At 34.9% G+C, this 15,899-nt stretch overlaps 1 protein-coding gene across 1 annotated transcript; it reads left to right on the top strand.

Annotated features, from left to right (window-relative positions):
• The first annotated feature begins 10,510 nt into the window (after positions 1-10,510).
• Positions 10,511-14,729, top strand: LOC149143191 (putative indole-3-pyruvate monooxygenase YUCCA9). The gene is made up of 4 exons (XM_089447447.1): positions 10,511-12,065; positions 12,155-12,403; positions 13,921-14,043; positions 14,146-14,729. The coding sequence occupies exons 1-4, from the start codon at positions 11,370-11,372 to the stop codon at positions 14,338-14,340; spliced, it is 1,263 nt and encodes a 420-aa protein (XP_089303573.1). The 5' UTR covers positions 10,511-11,369; the 3' UTR covers positions 14,341-14,729.
• Positions 14,730-15,899: the final 1,170 nt, after the last annotated feature.

Genomic DNA, 15,899 nt, shown 5'->3' with positions numbered 1-15,899 from the left:
AAACATCTCAAGAGAACAATTCAACTTCTTAGATGGAAACCAAATCCATGAACCCATTGGTGTAGCCCAAGAAGGTATGCACAATATTAAGACTTGGAACATGAAAGGTATCATAGCTAAAATTGATTTATCTAAAGCCTATGATAGAATTAGTTGGATTTATTTGAGAATGCTTCTAACTCATTTGGGTTTTGAAATTCCGTTCATCAATTGGGTTATGGGGTGTATCACTAATGTATCATTTGCAATCCTCATAAATGGATCAACCTCTCCTTTCTTTCACTCTCAGAGAGGGTTGAGACAAGGGTGTCCATTGTCACCACTCCTCTTCATGTTAGCATTTGAAGGTCTTAGTAGAATACTATTAGCAGCCAAGAGGAGAGGGGACTTGTAGGGTATAGAAGTTGCATCTAATATTTTCATCACTCACCTTCTCTTTGTCGATGATATATTGTTATTTAGTAATGGATCCAGGTAGGACCTGGACTATATAAAAAATGATTTATCGCTCTTCTAGAAAACAACAGGGATGACTCTAAACGAAAGGAAATCATTCATCTCATATGAAGGTTTTTCGCAAAGAGAAATCAGAGGCATCCAATGATATCTGCCTTTTGAATTAAGGTTAATTAGTGGAATATTTAAATACTTGGGCTTTCATCTAGAGCTATATGACTACAAGAAGGAGGACTGGGGGTGGCTGCTAGCTAAGGTGGAAAAAAGAATTAGGCATTGGAGCTTCAAATGGTTGTGTTAGGGTCTTATATTATAGGATTCTTTGTCATTTCAGTATTTCTATTCATTTGACCCTAATCATCGCCATGAAAATCCACTCTCAGCCATCGTGGGCGGTTATTTGCATGTTTTCCTTCATCCAAGATCTCCCAACTCTCCATTTCTTCGATCAGAAGCTTAGTGTGTGATCATTCTTGTTCGTTGTGCAAAGGAGGTAGGGGAGGCATTGCGCTTTTTCTGTGAGGAATAATTTTGAATAATGGAGGTATGTGACTGGAGTAAAAGTCTTCTGATAGGTTTATAATGTTGTGTGAGTCATTTTCTACCTGCCCAGTACTTTCAAAAGTTCAGAGGATGACCAGAAGCATAAGAACTTTGGGGTGTTGCACTTTTACCAAGGCAACTCATTTTGATGAAGAAATCATGGTTTTTGGCATTTGGTCCTTGAATGAAGACATGTAGGAGGTTTTTGTGAATATTTGAATCCTCTCCAAGTCATTTTTCTCAGTCAAAAGATCAGTGTTGGGTCATGTCATGTGGATGGAGGTGCACTGCGCAACTGTGCTGTGTTTTTGCTCCAAGAAGAAGGTTTGGGGTTTGAAGGTTTGCATTTGGCCTAGGAGCATTCTCACAAGTTTAAAATGTTGAATGGGTCATTCCACGTCAACCTAGTACCCTCATCATGTCAAATGATGGCCGAAGGTATTGTAAGCTTGGATTGCTACACTTTCACATAGTCACCATATTTTCACCATATCTATTAAACCATAGACTCGTTTGCCATGAAAGTTTGACAGGAAATGTATGGAGGTAAGATGAATAAAACCATTTAATTTCAAGTGAAAACGCTTCATAGTTTCCAAGAAACAGGCCACCGTTCTCTACAACCATTTTTATATTTTCTCGAAATCAGTGAGTTAGATTTGGCTCAAATTGTTTGTGGAGAAGGGTTATGATTATATTAACTTGATGTAAAAAAATCAGCTCAATCTAGCTTACCGTTTATGAGATATTAAAAAAATATCAGTCGCTATGCTTTTAGCACTGTGTTTTTGGCTACAGGAGGATTTATCAAAGTTTGAGGTTTTGTATGGTAAAGGAAAGCTTCTAAAGGGGAAGGTGTCCATATGCAATTTTATTTTCAGGTGTTTGAGCCATCAATCAGCTTAGGAGGCGATTGAAAACATCTAAACCATCAAGCCTTCCCTTTTGCGCTGTGCTTCTACATTTATGAAGAAGTTGGAGTTTGCGCAGTGCCGGTGCTGCGCTTCTAGACATGCTTCTTTTGAGCAAGTTTACATGGTCAAAATTTGTTGTATTTTGTTTTTATGGTTGTAGTAATTGTAATAAAATAGTGCAATGGTTCTATAGATTTTTTTCATTGAAGGTTTTGATATTATCATTTGCAATTTTCATTCAAAATCATGGTGATGCAAACCAAGGATCAGGGTAGAAGTTAAATCCAACATTGATATATTGTTTGAATCTTGGTCTTGAGATTAACAGTGGTAATATTGATGCCATTTTCAACACAAGTGCCCGGGACACCAATCCATAAGTACACTGACAACAAATTAAACATCTCCACAGTACCAAATGAAATATGTTCCATGGAGACATCAAGAAATCTAGCCATAATAACTGCAAAAAATGAAATTTATCAAAGGCTGGTAAAGATAATTCGAAATTTGGGCATGTCACTTTGTTAGTTTTATGAAGGACTAGGTTTTTTTTCCTATTGATGAGCTCAAGGGTTTCATATTGGCCAGAGTATGCCACAATTACATATATGGGTGTTAAATGTTCCAAAGGAAAAAAGAGCTTGATACCTTTGAATCGATAAAGAAGAACATATTGAGGATGAAAAATATCTTTGTCGCCAATTTCCTTAACAAGTGTTTCACAATTGGATTACGATATGTTGCATCTACATTGGACATTGGATATGATACATAAACAACTTGAGGTCATTGATAGGTAGTGTGAGAAGTCAAAAAGCCTAGTGTTAATAACAAATAAGGCTGGAGACAAGCAAACTACTCTCAGACATGTGCGGTACCTGAAAATAAAAGTAGATGGTAAAGAAAATTGCATAGGTTTTATAAATAAAGTAGAATACGTCCTTGGAATAATTTATGATGTTGTAAAAAAAACTTAATCCAAGAAGCAACAGAATATTTGTGCCAAAATTTATCAAATCTAGAGCTTGAACTTGTGTAAGGCATCACCATCAACGTGGTAATTGAATAGGATACTATGAGAGGTTATGAATATATCATTTTAATGACTTGGAGATTCGATATTCCTTAAAGCCGGGCACTCGCTGCACAATTATGTTGCGCAAGATTTGAAGTTTTCAGTTGTGTAGTGAAATTCCATTTCCATGCTGCGCAACTGTGACAGAGCACCTAGAATGACTCCATATCAACGAGAACAAGTCAACATGTGTGCCAGATCATCTACATTGAATTTAGGAGTCAAGAATCATTATGATAGGGATTCAAAGATTTGTTTTATTAGGTTGTTATGTTGTAGTTAATGAGTCAAACTTGACCCTTGTTTTCTAGGCAGAAGACTAGTAGTCATATGGACGAGTAGCCATTAGTTTCCAAATTTAGATGATAAGCTTCATCAACCTCAAACTACTAAAAAAAACTTGGAAATCTTTTCCAAATCGAATACTCCAACTCTTAGCTATTCGAGACTCCATTATAACAAAATTATTTTAGGTTTATTTTCATGATTTTATTTCCAGCAACTAATCTCTCTATTTAGAAATTCCAAGTCCACTAATTTGGGATTTAAGCTTATCATTGTAAATATATAAAACATATGCAAATGAATGTAAAAGGGGTTGGGTTGGTTAGATTGGAGAGAAAGAGATTTTGTGTCCATTGTATTTTCTAAAAAATTTGCCAGTGAATGAAAGACAAAAGGTGATTTGTAGGGATTCCCATGTTAGATCATGGTGGTGTTTTGCTTCTTTCATGTTGTAAGTTTGTCTTACGTTTTACATCTCTTGAATGTATGTCTTCATGATTGGAAGAACCAGATGTTTAGCTCATAATTAATCTGAAAGGTGTTCTGATTTAGTTTTACCAAGTGATCTATGTTTTCTTCTTAAAACAACATTCATAATTTATCTACAGTTTGATACTCTTGGTGTTGTTTTCATTTTTTTCTCACACTCACTCTCCTAAAATGAATTAATTTCATCACCAAGGCTGCCTACCTTGCCCTTGTGGAAAAACCCTTTCTCTCCATCTTATCACTAGACAAATAATCAATTTGACATGACTCCATGCTCAATGGAGTTGTCTCCTTTCTTACCAGCAAACCTTTAAAATCAAACCTTATTGAGAACTATACCTAGCCTAATATTAGACTAGTTAGACAACCTAGGTGAGAGAGCCCTCTCCAAGGCTAGAAGGGCTAGATTCTAGCCTAAAAGTGGTTTGTGGTTACCTCTGGATTTTCTCTCCTCAATCTAGGGAAATTTACGGAGCGCTAACAAGCTATTGAGAGCAGGCCATTTATTGTTGATAAAATCAGTGATTGAATCCATTATTGTATATTGGACAACTCTCACATGGGTCCTGAAAGGCATTCTTCAGGATATAAAAAAATGTGTGGGAGGTTCCTATGGGCAGGAAATAAGGAGGAAAACACTCTCCCATGGGTCACATGGGATAAGATTGCTATGCCAAAAGCATGGGATGGATGGGGTCTAAAATATCTTTCAACTTTTGCCACATCTTTATCGACGAAATCAAACTGGAGGCTCATAACAACAAATAACCTCTAGACTGTTGTGGTTTACAAGAAGTGGTTTGGACACCTGGGTAGGGGGACAGGAAAATTACAATCTACCTCCTGCAACGGTGAACAGACTGATACAAATTTATGAAGGAACAAAATGAAATATAGATATAAACGAGAACACAAAGATACAATGAAAACAAAACTTCAATCCATAACAAAGTACTGAAAATTGTTTACATGCATAATGGAAATAAACTAGCTCAGGCAATGGTAGCTTATCTCTGAGAAGAGTTGTGGCGGCTACATGCCTTCTATACTATGTTGAAACGAGGCTCGAATGCCTATTTATTATTGAGAAACAATGGAAAACTCTAAATATCAAAAAACATAACCCTAAGAGATGAAGCACCAAAAGTTAGTGGACCTTGTTGGGGTAAATTGGTACATCAACTTCTTGGGGTTGTAAATTTGGCATATGATCTTCGTTTGACATGTATGACACCTCATTAGAAATATCTATTCGAGGAATACACATTTCACTTGTAAACCCTTGCCATAGGCTATGAGTTTTACTATTTTAAAAAAAAAACGCCGTTAAAGGCCTCAAAATGGCTCCGAAAGTTCAAGACCTGAAAAAAATGCCAAAAATAGTAAATTGTGCTACAATTAAGGAAGCTGAAAGAAACAATGGTAGGGGTCTAAGTGGAATATGTGAGTGGCCACCAATATCCACCTAGATCACAGGCAAGAATTAACCTTGAAGGTCGGGTCTAGATAAACCCTATGGCCTTAATATTGTATTAGGGATAGGGTACATTACATTTTTTACTTGTTTTCCTCTTATCATTATTTTGATGTATGATTGTTGAAGTAGTGGGCCAAATTAGGTGACACAACCATTACACTCACATACAATATTCTTTTGTATGACCAAGCAACACGGTTGCCATTATGATATGTGAAAAAAACCAAAATAGTGTATAAGTGATACAATGATAGGACACTAATTCAATGAACACATAATATTATAACAACATTGACATATAAATAATATGAGTCATGTAAATAATGCCAAAAAAAATGAAATATATTTCATATTTATTGGTACAATATGTTGAATCCATCCCAAGGACATTATTGCATATATTCCTAAAAATCTGCTTTGTTTGCCACCTTGATATTACGCCTATAAGGATCTTGATTTAATTGGAACATGTCCACCATGATCCTTTTTCTACCAAATTTTGGAAATTGAGGGAAACATCCACAATATTATGATACTATGGGTGATCCATAATTTTTTGGGCATTGAGGATGCCTCTTTTTGTTAGGAATACATCCTTTCCCATTTTGTTCAAAGACTTGTTGGTTCCATGTCTATGAGAATCTAAATATGCTTACCATGTATCTTTATTTCATAAGCACCATAAAAAGGTAGATAATCTTCCCAATGTCTTATATTTTATAATAAGTGCATATAGTGAAGCTACTGTTGTTGTTTGGGTGTAGGATCAATAGGGCTATTACATAGCACCATTTTGTCCAACTATTGACATTAGAAAAAAGTAATGACTACAATGTGATGTCTATCCATGATTGTCTTAAACAATGTAATGGAGTTGACATTTTCTCTTTCTTCTCTCTTCGTTTAGTAACTTCTTATTCTTCAATGAGTCCCTAATATTACCTCTATAATATTGAGCATTGTAAGATCACAATTGCATAAAAACATAAAATAACGGGTTAACTCTCTGTGAATCCTCATTTATATTTAACAATATATTAAGACATATGCATGAATTCATGTAAATAGAGAAAGGGTTGTGCATATTTTAGATTACATGGATCATCCCCCACTGTGTATATGTATTTTGGCAGTTTCTTGTAATACATTGAAATTTTCATTTCATAGATGGGATGACTTAGATTTCCTTTTCTAAAGTCATCAGAACAATCATAAAGAATCATGATCTCTTCAACTTGAGTCTTGAAATATTGGAATAACTTCAATTTGATATATGTGACATCAAATGTACCATTGGAGAGGTCATGTGGTATCAACTTCTTAATTATCAGAGGTCCTAATTTAGGTAGCCCTTGTTCCTTCTCATACTCACACTCTTGCCGTTGGACATACAATATGGCACAACAAAGACAACAATCCATAGAATCTACAAATATCTCAACAAACTACTTCTTTGAAGAGCTTTTAAACAACTTCACCCATCAAACACAAGCACCCATAAAATAGTGCAAACACATTTCGTTATTCTTTATCAAAAATTTACACAAATAAATACATCCTACAACAATACACTACCTAGTATTTCACTTTAATTAATCTACCATCAAATTCTCAATCATAATCAATTAAACTATAAAATTTTAAATTGTATAATTGAATAAGAGATTTACAAATAACATTTGTATTTGTATGTAGTACGAGAGAATAATCATCATACTCAATCATCCATACCCTCACCCTTGTCTATTTTATAAGTTGTGGTACTCATAAGACACCAAAGGAGTATATATGACTTAAAAAAATCGTACTAAAGGGATTATAGTTGTAATAACATGCTACAATTGTCATACTATGTTTTATATAAATGGCATAGTGTTTTGTACATGAATTGATCTTTTAGATCTTTTGGAAGTACTCCATTATGTAATCTAGGAGTATTATGTAATCTGTGTTGGCTGACAAGGGCAACGCGCTTCATGTCCTTGCAACTAAATATGTACACCATTCTTAAATAAATTAAGATCTTAATATTATAATATAAAATTTTATTAATATAAATGATTAAAGGGCATCCAAATGTATCAATAAAAAATTGAAAAGGGAAAATATACGAAAAGGGGAAATATACGAAAAGAGATCAAGAACTCCAAAAACAGAAGTAAAAAGCTACATATTCCCTTTGGTAAAAGACACTTATATTGAAATGACCCCTGAACTTGAGTATGTTTTAGACTTGTGATTGAGTGGATGTAATGTGTAAGTGGGGCAGATTGATATCCACCTTACCCACTTTTTATGGATGCCCCCACCTCTTGGGATCAAATGGGATCACTTATAACAATTTTTAAGAGGAGACGTCCTCCCTTGTTACATGCTTTTCTAAAAGGCATGCAATAATTTAAGACTTAGGGTTTAGGATGAATTGCATTTCAAAGTGTTATCAAGTCTAGTCTAATGGATTAGTAAAGTGTTATCAAGTCTAGTCTAATGGATTAATATTTACTAGTTGTTTATGATTTAAACATGGTATCAATTTATGATTTTATTTTATGATATTAATTTTTAAAGGGATTAGTTTGAATTTTTTTTATTATGTGTTAAATTAATTGAAGTGTTCTTTAATTTAATATGGTAAATATGTTATAATATAATGTTTTGTTTAATATTTTGATTAGGTTAAATTACATAAAATAAAAATAAATTAATTTATATATATATATATATATATTAATTATAATTAATAATCAAATCAATTTAGTTTCATCTTAATTTCAAATTTACCAAGTCTAAAGAGTGATCAAATTTCTTGAGATGCAAATTTCTTTTAAAATAAAAATAGATTTGATCCCTCTAAACCTTTAGTAAATCTAGAATTAAAATAAATTTACACTAATTATATTAAAAAAACTCTATAAAATAAATTTATATAAAAATATAAACTTAGATTTCGAAAAAAACATATAAAACTTCAATATTTTTAAAATTATTTGAACAAATTTAAATGGAGGACCGATTGAATGGACCTAGTATTAACTCATCCATTCGATTTATAATTTGAATTAATTGGGATCTCATCACTCATGTTTTTATTCACTAAAGATACAAAATTAAAAGAGATTATTGTACAAAGAATATTTTATAAGGAAAATATGGATTCTTGTTTTCGTTGTTGTGGAGACGATATTTATAAGATTTAGAAATCATTCTTTGGTTTCAGGTGCTTTTGCATAGAGTGAGAAAGGTTTTGAATTGAATTTTATTATTTATATTAGTTTAATTTTTTTACAATTTATTTATAAATTTGTTGATGATTAATTAATAATTTTTTTTCAAAAAAATTATTAGTAACATTTTGTGAATCGTTTTTTTTATGGTGGAAATGGATTCAACACCATTAAAAACCTCACTCAAAATCTTTAAGTTTGACAACTATAATCTGGATTTACAAAAAAAACTATCAAATTTGATCAAAATCTTGCCATAATTTCTATGATTTTCCGAACAAATTTAAAACCTAGTTAAACTACTACCTTACTTGCTAAATGACATATTCATGATGGGATAAGCAAATATAATTATCAATGTCCTTGAGTGAATATGTTGGACATTTCTTTCATAAACGATAGTTTTTTATGCTAAGAAGAATTAATAGGTTAAACTAATTGGTATTAAACTTAAAATTATTTACCACACTTATTTTAATAATGTTAGTGGTTTTCAACTTTGATTATTGGAAAAATAAGGCATTATGTAATGAGACGATGCTTTCCCGAATGACAATTTTCTTATGTCTTTTTCAATAAATTTTGTTGGATTTCCTTACTGAAAAACTTCACTTCTTTAGACTAGTTTGAAAGACAATGCATAAAAGGATATATAGTACTACATTAAAGACAATGCATAAAAGGATATATAGTACTACATTAAGGATAGTTTTATTGATTCTCTAAAATAATATAGGGCATAATTATTTTATGATGATTACATTAATAGACACATCTATTATGTTGGGCATGTTTATTTTAGAATAAGGTTTTAAAATTTCAATTTAATTATCAATAATTATTAAGTGAATGGTAGAGATTTAATTCTAGAATAATTTTAATAATACTCATAAATTAAAGGTTGAAATTTATTCCAAAAATAATTATGTAATGAAATTGATTAATTAAAAAATATGTTATGTGAGCATGTGTCATGAATACAGATTTTTTGAGCATGTGGTATTAATAACCTATGGTATTGTAACAAAACCTATGTATAAGTTAATAATCTTCATGATAAAATGAGAGAACATATTTTTGTGTATATATATTAAACTCATATTAATTTTTTTTATAATTAATAAAAAATATATATGATAAAATTATAATTTAATTAATTTGTATGAAATATTTTGAAATCTATTCACTCTTACTACCCATTTAATTTATATAATCTTATTAATTAATATAAATAATTATATATAACTAAACAATAAAATAAATAACCAGCGAATAAAATTTCAACAAATTTCATATTATATATATAGATTTGACATTGATAACCTCCGTTTCAATATGATTTACTATATCCACACTATACTTTATATAAAATAAAATTTATTTATTTATTTTCTATAAAAAATACTTATATTAATTTTTTATTTTAGTGATACTTTAAAATATTTTGATAAGAACAACTTAGAACTTTAAGTTATCCTTTTAATGTTTATGTTCTACTTTAGATGAACAACTCAAACTATCTTTTATTTTAAAATGATATGAATATAGTTTCTTTCTATTTGAATAGTTTTTTATTTGTTTAAGTAGGAGAGAATGTAGAGCACAATGGGAACCAAAAAAAAATTGTTTGATGAGTGTTTGAATTTTTATTATTATTTTATAGGGAAGTATTTATATTTTTTAAGCATATAATGTTACAGAAGACTCCCACATCCCACCAATCTATCGGTGAAGCACATCCAACCAACTACCTAACTATCCTTTTTGGACATTTGGACAGAGTATGAAGGAGAAAAGGGCGAGTGCTAATTTGAGAGCAAGAGAAAAGGGGCAGCCGGTAACCGTTAAAAGTTCAGGTGTAGCAGCTTGCAAGGTGTTAAGGGCGACGGACAGGGCGTTGCGCGCGTGTGTGCGCTTACACGCGGTGATTAATGATTAGTTAAACTGAAATACGTTTTTTGCAATGATAAGCGAAAAAAATCAATGGGGGCGCGGCATGCATTCCCATTCATTCCCATTCCCATAGGCATAGGCATAGGCATAGGTAGTGCCCTGCGCCGCATACATGCTCGTTTCATTTGAATAGAGTGTGTGATGGTGCAGCGAGGGAAGAGTGCAGCAGCACTCAGTACATGAATCGCATCCTCACAGGTTCCACCCGCCAGGATATTTTTTCTTTAATTTTCCACGCCCCTTTCCGGACGTATTTCTTGCGATTGGAATCGCAGAAAACGAGGCAGAATTTGGGTGATAAGCGTGGCGGAATTGGTTCGTCTTGCGGTGACGCGAGGTTTCTTGTTCAGCGATATCAGAGGGAGGGGTCGATTCGCGCGCGTGACAGGACGAATTGCGTGTGGGCAGGGGCGGTGTTCCAATCTTTTGACAGTTTTAAAGAGGGAAGAGATGAATCAGGGGGCTGAGAGTGTTGTTAGTGTTGTGTAATAACGCCGTCATGTTGTACTGTGTGTAGAAAGGGCGCGGGGGGGGAAGAGTGATAGTCTGTCAGTCTCGTGGCGTGGGGATGATATGCTGCTGCTGTTGTTTATTATTGTGCATGACGGAGTTCTTGATTGTTGTGCGCGAATGAATGGCAAAGGAGACTTTAATGGTTGCCGTAGGGAATTGCTCATCGCAATCGGATTGGGGCTGTCATTCATAGCCACTGTGTGTGCTCTCAGACTGAATTCATAGAGGACCTGCCGAGCGCTGCTCCACTAACGAAGAAATATCAGGATTTGTTCAGATCCGAACAGATTTTGCTTGCCCCGGTGGGCGACATCTGTACTTTGGACGGATGTTTGTATTTTTCTTGAAGCCTTTGAATCTTTAGCATAAGAAGAAGAAGAAGAAGAAAGGAGGAGGAATATATAGACCTGACGGTGACTAAGTAAAGAAGAATAAAAATGGATGCCTGTTGTTTTTCAGAGAGATGGGGCAAGGAAGCCCATGATGGTTTGTTAGAGAAACAGCGGTGCGTTTGGGTGAATGGCCCTATAATTGTAGGGGCAGGCCCCTCCGGGCTTGCCACGGCGGCCTGCCTCAGAGAACAGGGCGTTTCCTGCGTTATTCTGGAAAAAGCAGACTGCCTTGTTTCCCTTTGGCAACAGAGAACCTATAACCGTTTGAAGCTTCACCTGCCCAAACATTTCTGCGAGCTGCCTTTAATGCCGTTTCCTGACCGGTTCCCCACGTATCCCACCAAGGAGCAGTTTATCGAATACATTGAATCCTATGCAAAGGAGTTCAAGCTTCAGCCCAGATTCAATCAACGTGTAGAGTCCGCTTCTTATGATCGAACATGCGGGCACTGGAGAGTTCGCACTGTGAACACTGCTGCATGTGATAACATGAACAAGAATACTGATTACATTAGCCGATGGCTCGTGGTTGCCAGCGGGGAAAATGCAGAGCCCATCATTCCTGATATTGCGGGCGTGCAGAGTTTCAGGGGGAGTGTCATTCATGCTAGCCGGTATAGAACGGGAGCGGATTATGAAGGGAAGAAGGTTCTCGTCGTCGGTTGTGGGAATTCTGGCATGGAACTCTGCCTCGACCTCTTCAATCACGATGCAAAGCCATTCATGGTTGTTAGGAATACTGTAAGTATTATTATTAATCGTTTTCTCACCTAATTTTCTGCATGGAAACACTGTACCTAGTATCTCATGGTTGCTGTTGTACATTTCAGGTGCATGTGTTACCCAGAGAAATGTTTGGGAGGTCCACATTTGGTGTAGCCATGGCATTGATGAAAAGGCTACCGCTGTGGATGGTCGATCGGTTCCTCCTGTCTGTGGCTTATTTCAAGTTCGGCAATACGGAATGCTATGGTCTGAAGCGCCCAGCGCTTGGTCCCATGGAACTCAAGGACAAAACGGGGAAAACACCCGTATTGGACGTGGGAACACTGGCACAAATCAAGAACGGAAACATCAAGGTGCGGTGCAAAAATGTTCCATCCAAAACAGAATGAGCCTTCATGGCCTGCATTTTTTAGGATCTCTACCAAAATTGTGAGACCTGCGGTTTATAAGGGTGTTTTTAGGGCATTATGCTGAGCCAAAAACCCTTTACCTAAATTTGCTTTGCCACTTGCCAATCTTGAAACTGGCTAGGGCATTATCCTTACAAAAAGCGCCTTAAGCTAATCTAAAAGCTCCCCCCTGTTAGGTTAGTTAATCTAGAAGCTCCCCATGTATTATCTATACAGAAAAGCTTTGTCAATCTCAAGGTTCTCTCTGCATTATCCTTTTTGTCAATCATAACATTAATCTAGATGTCAGCTATGTAGCATCCACCCAAAAAATCTTGGCCAATCCAGAAGTTAACAATTGTAAATGCTACCTTGTGCTTTCTCCTCCAAAATTCTGGCCATCCTTCCAATGTAATCTAGATGCTCAGCTGTGCATTATCCTTGCAAAAAGGCTAGCCAATCTGGAAGCTGCCTGGCTGTTTACAATATATTATCCCTTGCAAAATGCTTGGCCAATCTATAAACTGGTTGTTTATGGGGCATTATTCTCTACAACGCTTGGTAGAAGTTCGTCATTTATAAAACATTATCCTGGAAAAAAGTGTCGTAAATTTGAAAGCGAATCAGTCTAGAGGTTGTTATTTAAAGGAGAGTAAAAGCTTTATTAATTTAAAAATCAATTTGGAGCAATGTCAATAGGAAAGCTCCATGGGAATGGTAATTTAGAAAATGACATTTCTCTTTTATTTCAGTGTTATACAAACTGTCCCAATTCAAAAAGTAACTCTGGGTAATGCCAACATAAAAGCTGTCTGGGAGAGTGAGAATTCACTATTCTCACTCTTGTTCAGATGATTTAAATGCTATACTTGTCTTTTGTCCTTGTAAGGTGTTTTGACTTGGAATTAACTTGTGGTTTGGGTTTGGCTTTGTGATTATTTATTATGTAACTGATTTCTAATTTTAAGATTTGAATTCTTGCGAACTTTATTGCCAAAGTTGTCTTTCTTGCTTGCATCGATGCCTAGGTTTGAAAATATTTTACTGTCATTGTTTTTGGCAACTTGTACTTGCTTTGCTTTGGGGTCTGATTTGGTTGGTAATGATCATTTTTGTGCTTGGTACATATGTTATTGTGTTGACGTTGCTTTGCTTTGGTGTCTGGATTGGGGGGGTCTGGTTTTGGGTTGTAATTATCATTTTTATGCTTGGAATTGATATCATTGTATTGGACGTTGTGAGTTATATTTGCCTTTGACTTGTGGTTGCATTATGGTTTGGGTTTTGGCTGGTAATCATCAAGCTTGGTATTTATGTGAAATAGTTCTAGTTGTTTGTCTATGATATGTTGCAAATTATACAAGGGATTTAGTTTAACAAAAAATTGGTCCTCCCCTCTGATCCATAACTCTGCATGTATCCCTAGTTGGATTTCAGTCACTGTGACTAACATAATAACGTGATGCTCTGCAACTGCACAGGTTCTGCCTGCGATAAGCTGCCTCACGCCATGTGGTGCTAAATTTCTAGACGGACAAAAGTTAGAGTTTGACTCTGTGATTCTGTGCACCGGGTACAGAAGCAATGTGCCCAACTGGCTCAAGGTAAACAAATATCTATTACATAAACCGAGTAATTAATTCAATATATTTAAAGCTTTGTTGGCATTTCTGAGTTGCTCATGAACATAATTATGTTTTCTCCAGGATTCCGATTTCTTTTCAGACGATGGAATGCCCAAGACGCCGTTTCCCGACGGTTGGAAGGGCGAAAACGGGCTGTATTCGGTAGGATTCACCAGGCGAGGGTTGCTAGGAGCATCACTAGACGCACGGCGCATTGCTCAAGACATAGGCGGGCTGCTAAGGGCAGGAAGGAAACAACAGTTTGTATTGGCATAAATCTTTTTGCCCGCCCGGGCCGGACACGAAACACTCACTGCCTGAATTTTTGGTTTCATTTTGGTAATATGTATGTCGATAGTGTCCATTTTCTGCGAGACACTTTTTACACAGCAGGGGATTTCCAGGTCGATGTACCGACTGTTTGTGATGGAAATAATCTTGCTCAGGAGAATTAATTTTCTTTAAGTACAAACTTGTATCGTGGTATTGAAAGAAACCTGATAGAGCCAAACACTAATGGCGCAGAACTGAGATTATCCCGTGCGCTCCGTGTACATTACCCATTTTCGCATCGGATATTCCTCTGAACAAAAGTTGCGATCTATGTATAGAGCCGATCGAACCATAAAAGAACAAAACGAAAATAGACCATAAATTTGTTTTCATTGAAGAAGTTTTGTGAGCCCGCTCTGAATCAATTTTCTGCGCATGTTAACATATAGCTTTCTTTCTCTTTTGACAAAAAATATTGGGGCTTTCATTTCATTTCTATTCGGCATGATTTGCAAATTATGACGACATTAAATGTTAATTACTGGCGCGGAGTACAGAATAGGACACACGCCCATATGCATATTTCCAGGCGAGATCGCACACGCCAAAATACTACGGGGGAGATATGGACGATTTCCCTTTATATTTCTCCCTTGATAACCGCACCTTGTGATTATTATTCACTATGTTGAAGCGAGCGAGCGAGGGGGCATACAATGCATCCCGGCCGTGGCAAGGAAGCGTCCAAACTCTGACCTGCTGCATTGATCACCGATTCTGGTCCATCATAACATTATTTAAATAAATCATCTTAACATTGGATAAATACATCAATATAAATAAATCAGTATACATCCATCTATGGATCAATTTTTTTGATGCCAAAATTTATATTTTTTAGTTAAAACTTTGAAAAAATTCACATTTCCAGAAAGGTTTCGTTCGATTTTTTTGGTGATTGAGATATGAAATGAAATAAAATTATTTTAATGTTTTACGATGTTAAAGTTAGTTTATGGTTAAGGATATATATTGGTTTTATATGTGTAATCTTTTATTTTCAAAATTGTATTTTTGAATATATAATAGATATAATATTTTGAAAAGTTATAATGAATTTTGGTTAAATTTTAATTAAATTTATAATAAAATATCTTAAAAAAATATCAAAAAGTAAATTTATTTCAAATTTTTAATCACATATATTGTTTTTTTAAAACCATATATAATATATAGGTAACTTATGCGGTCGTTATCCCGCGGGGATGGGACGGCGGGTTATTAGCTTCCCCACCTTGCGTGAATGGGATGGAGGGTTATTAGCCTCTCCACCCGGGTTTGACCTGCTATACATGTTTGCGTTGCTGTGCAGCTATTGTGCTTGCTGGGTTGCTGTTGATGTAACATATGTCCGGAATATCCAGTTGTAAATAAATTGTACCATGATGTAATATATACAACTTCTTCAAGGGGGATTTCGCCTTTAAAAAAATAAAATAAAATAAAATTTAACACGAGCATGGTGATTAAATTTGAAAAGTTAATCTTTGAAAAATTGTATT

This window comes from Pinus tabuliformis, chromosome X, assembly GCF_031772625.1.
Source record: "Pinus tabuliformis cultivar Carrire ecotype Pingquan chromosome X, CPIR1, whole genome shotgun sequence".
Lineage (NCBI taxonomy): Eukaryota > Viridiplantae > Streptophyta > Pinopsida > Pinales > Pinaceae > Pinus > Pinus tabuliformis.
The sequence above is the reverse complement of the archived record's forward strand: the minus strand, read 5'-3'. Positions and strand labels throughout refer to the sequence as shown.

Coding starts and splice junctions, on each gene's coding strand:
- LOC149143191 (XM_089447447.1), top strand. CDS start 11,370: ATGGATGCCTGTTGTTTTTCAGAGAGATGGGGCAAGGAAGCCCATGAT. Junction 12,404..13,920: donor TCAAGAACGGAAACATCAAG/GTGCGGTGCAAA, acceptor GCAACTGCACAG/GTTCTGCCTGCGATAAGCTG. Junction 14,044..14,145: donor ATGTGCCCAACTGGCTCAAG/GTAAACAAATAT, acceptor TGTTTTCTCCAG/GATTCCGATTTCTTTTCAGA.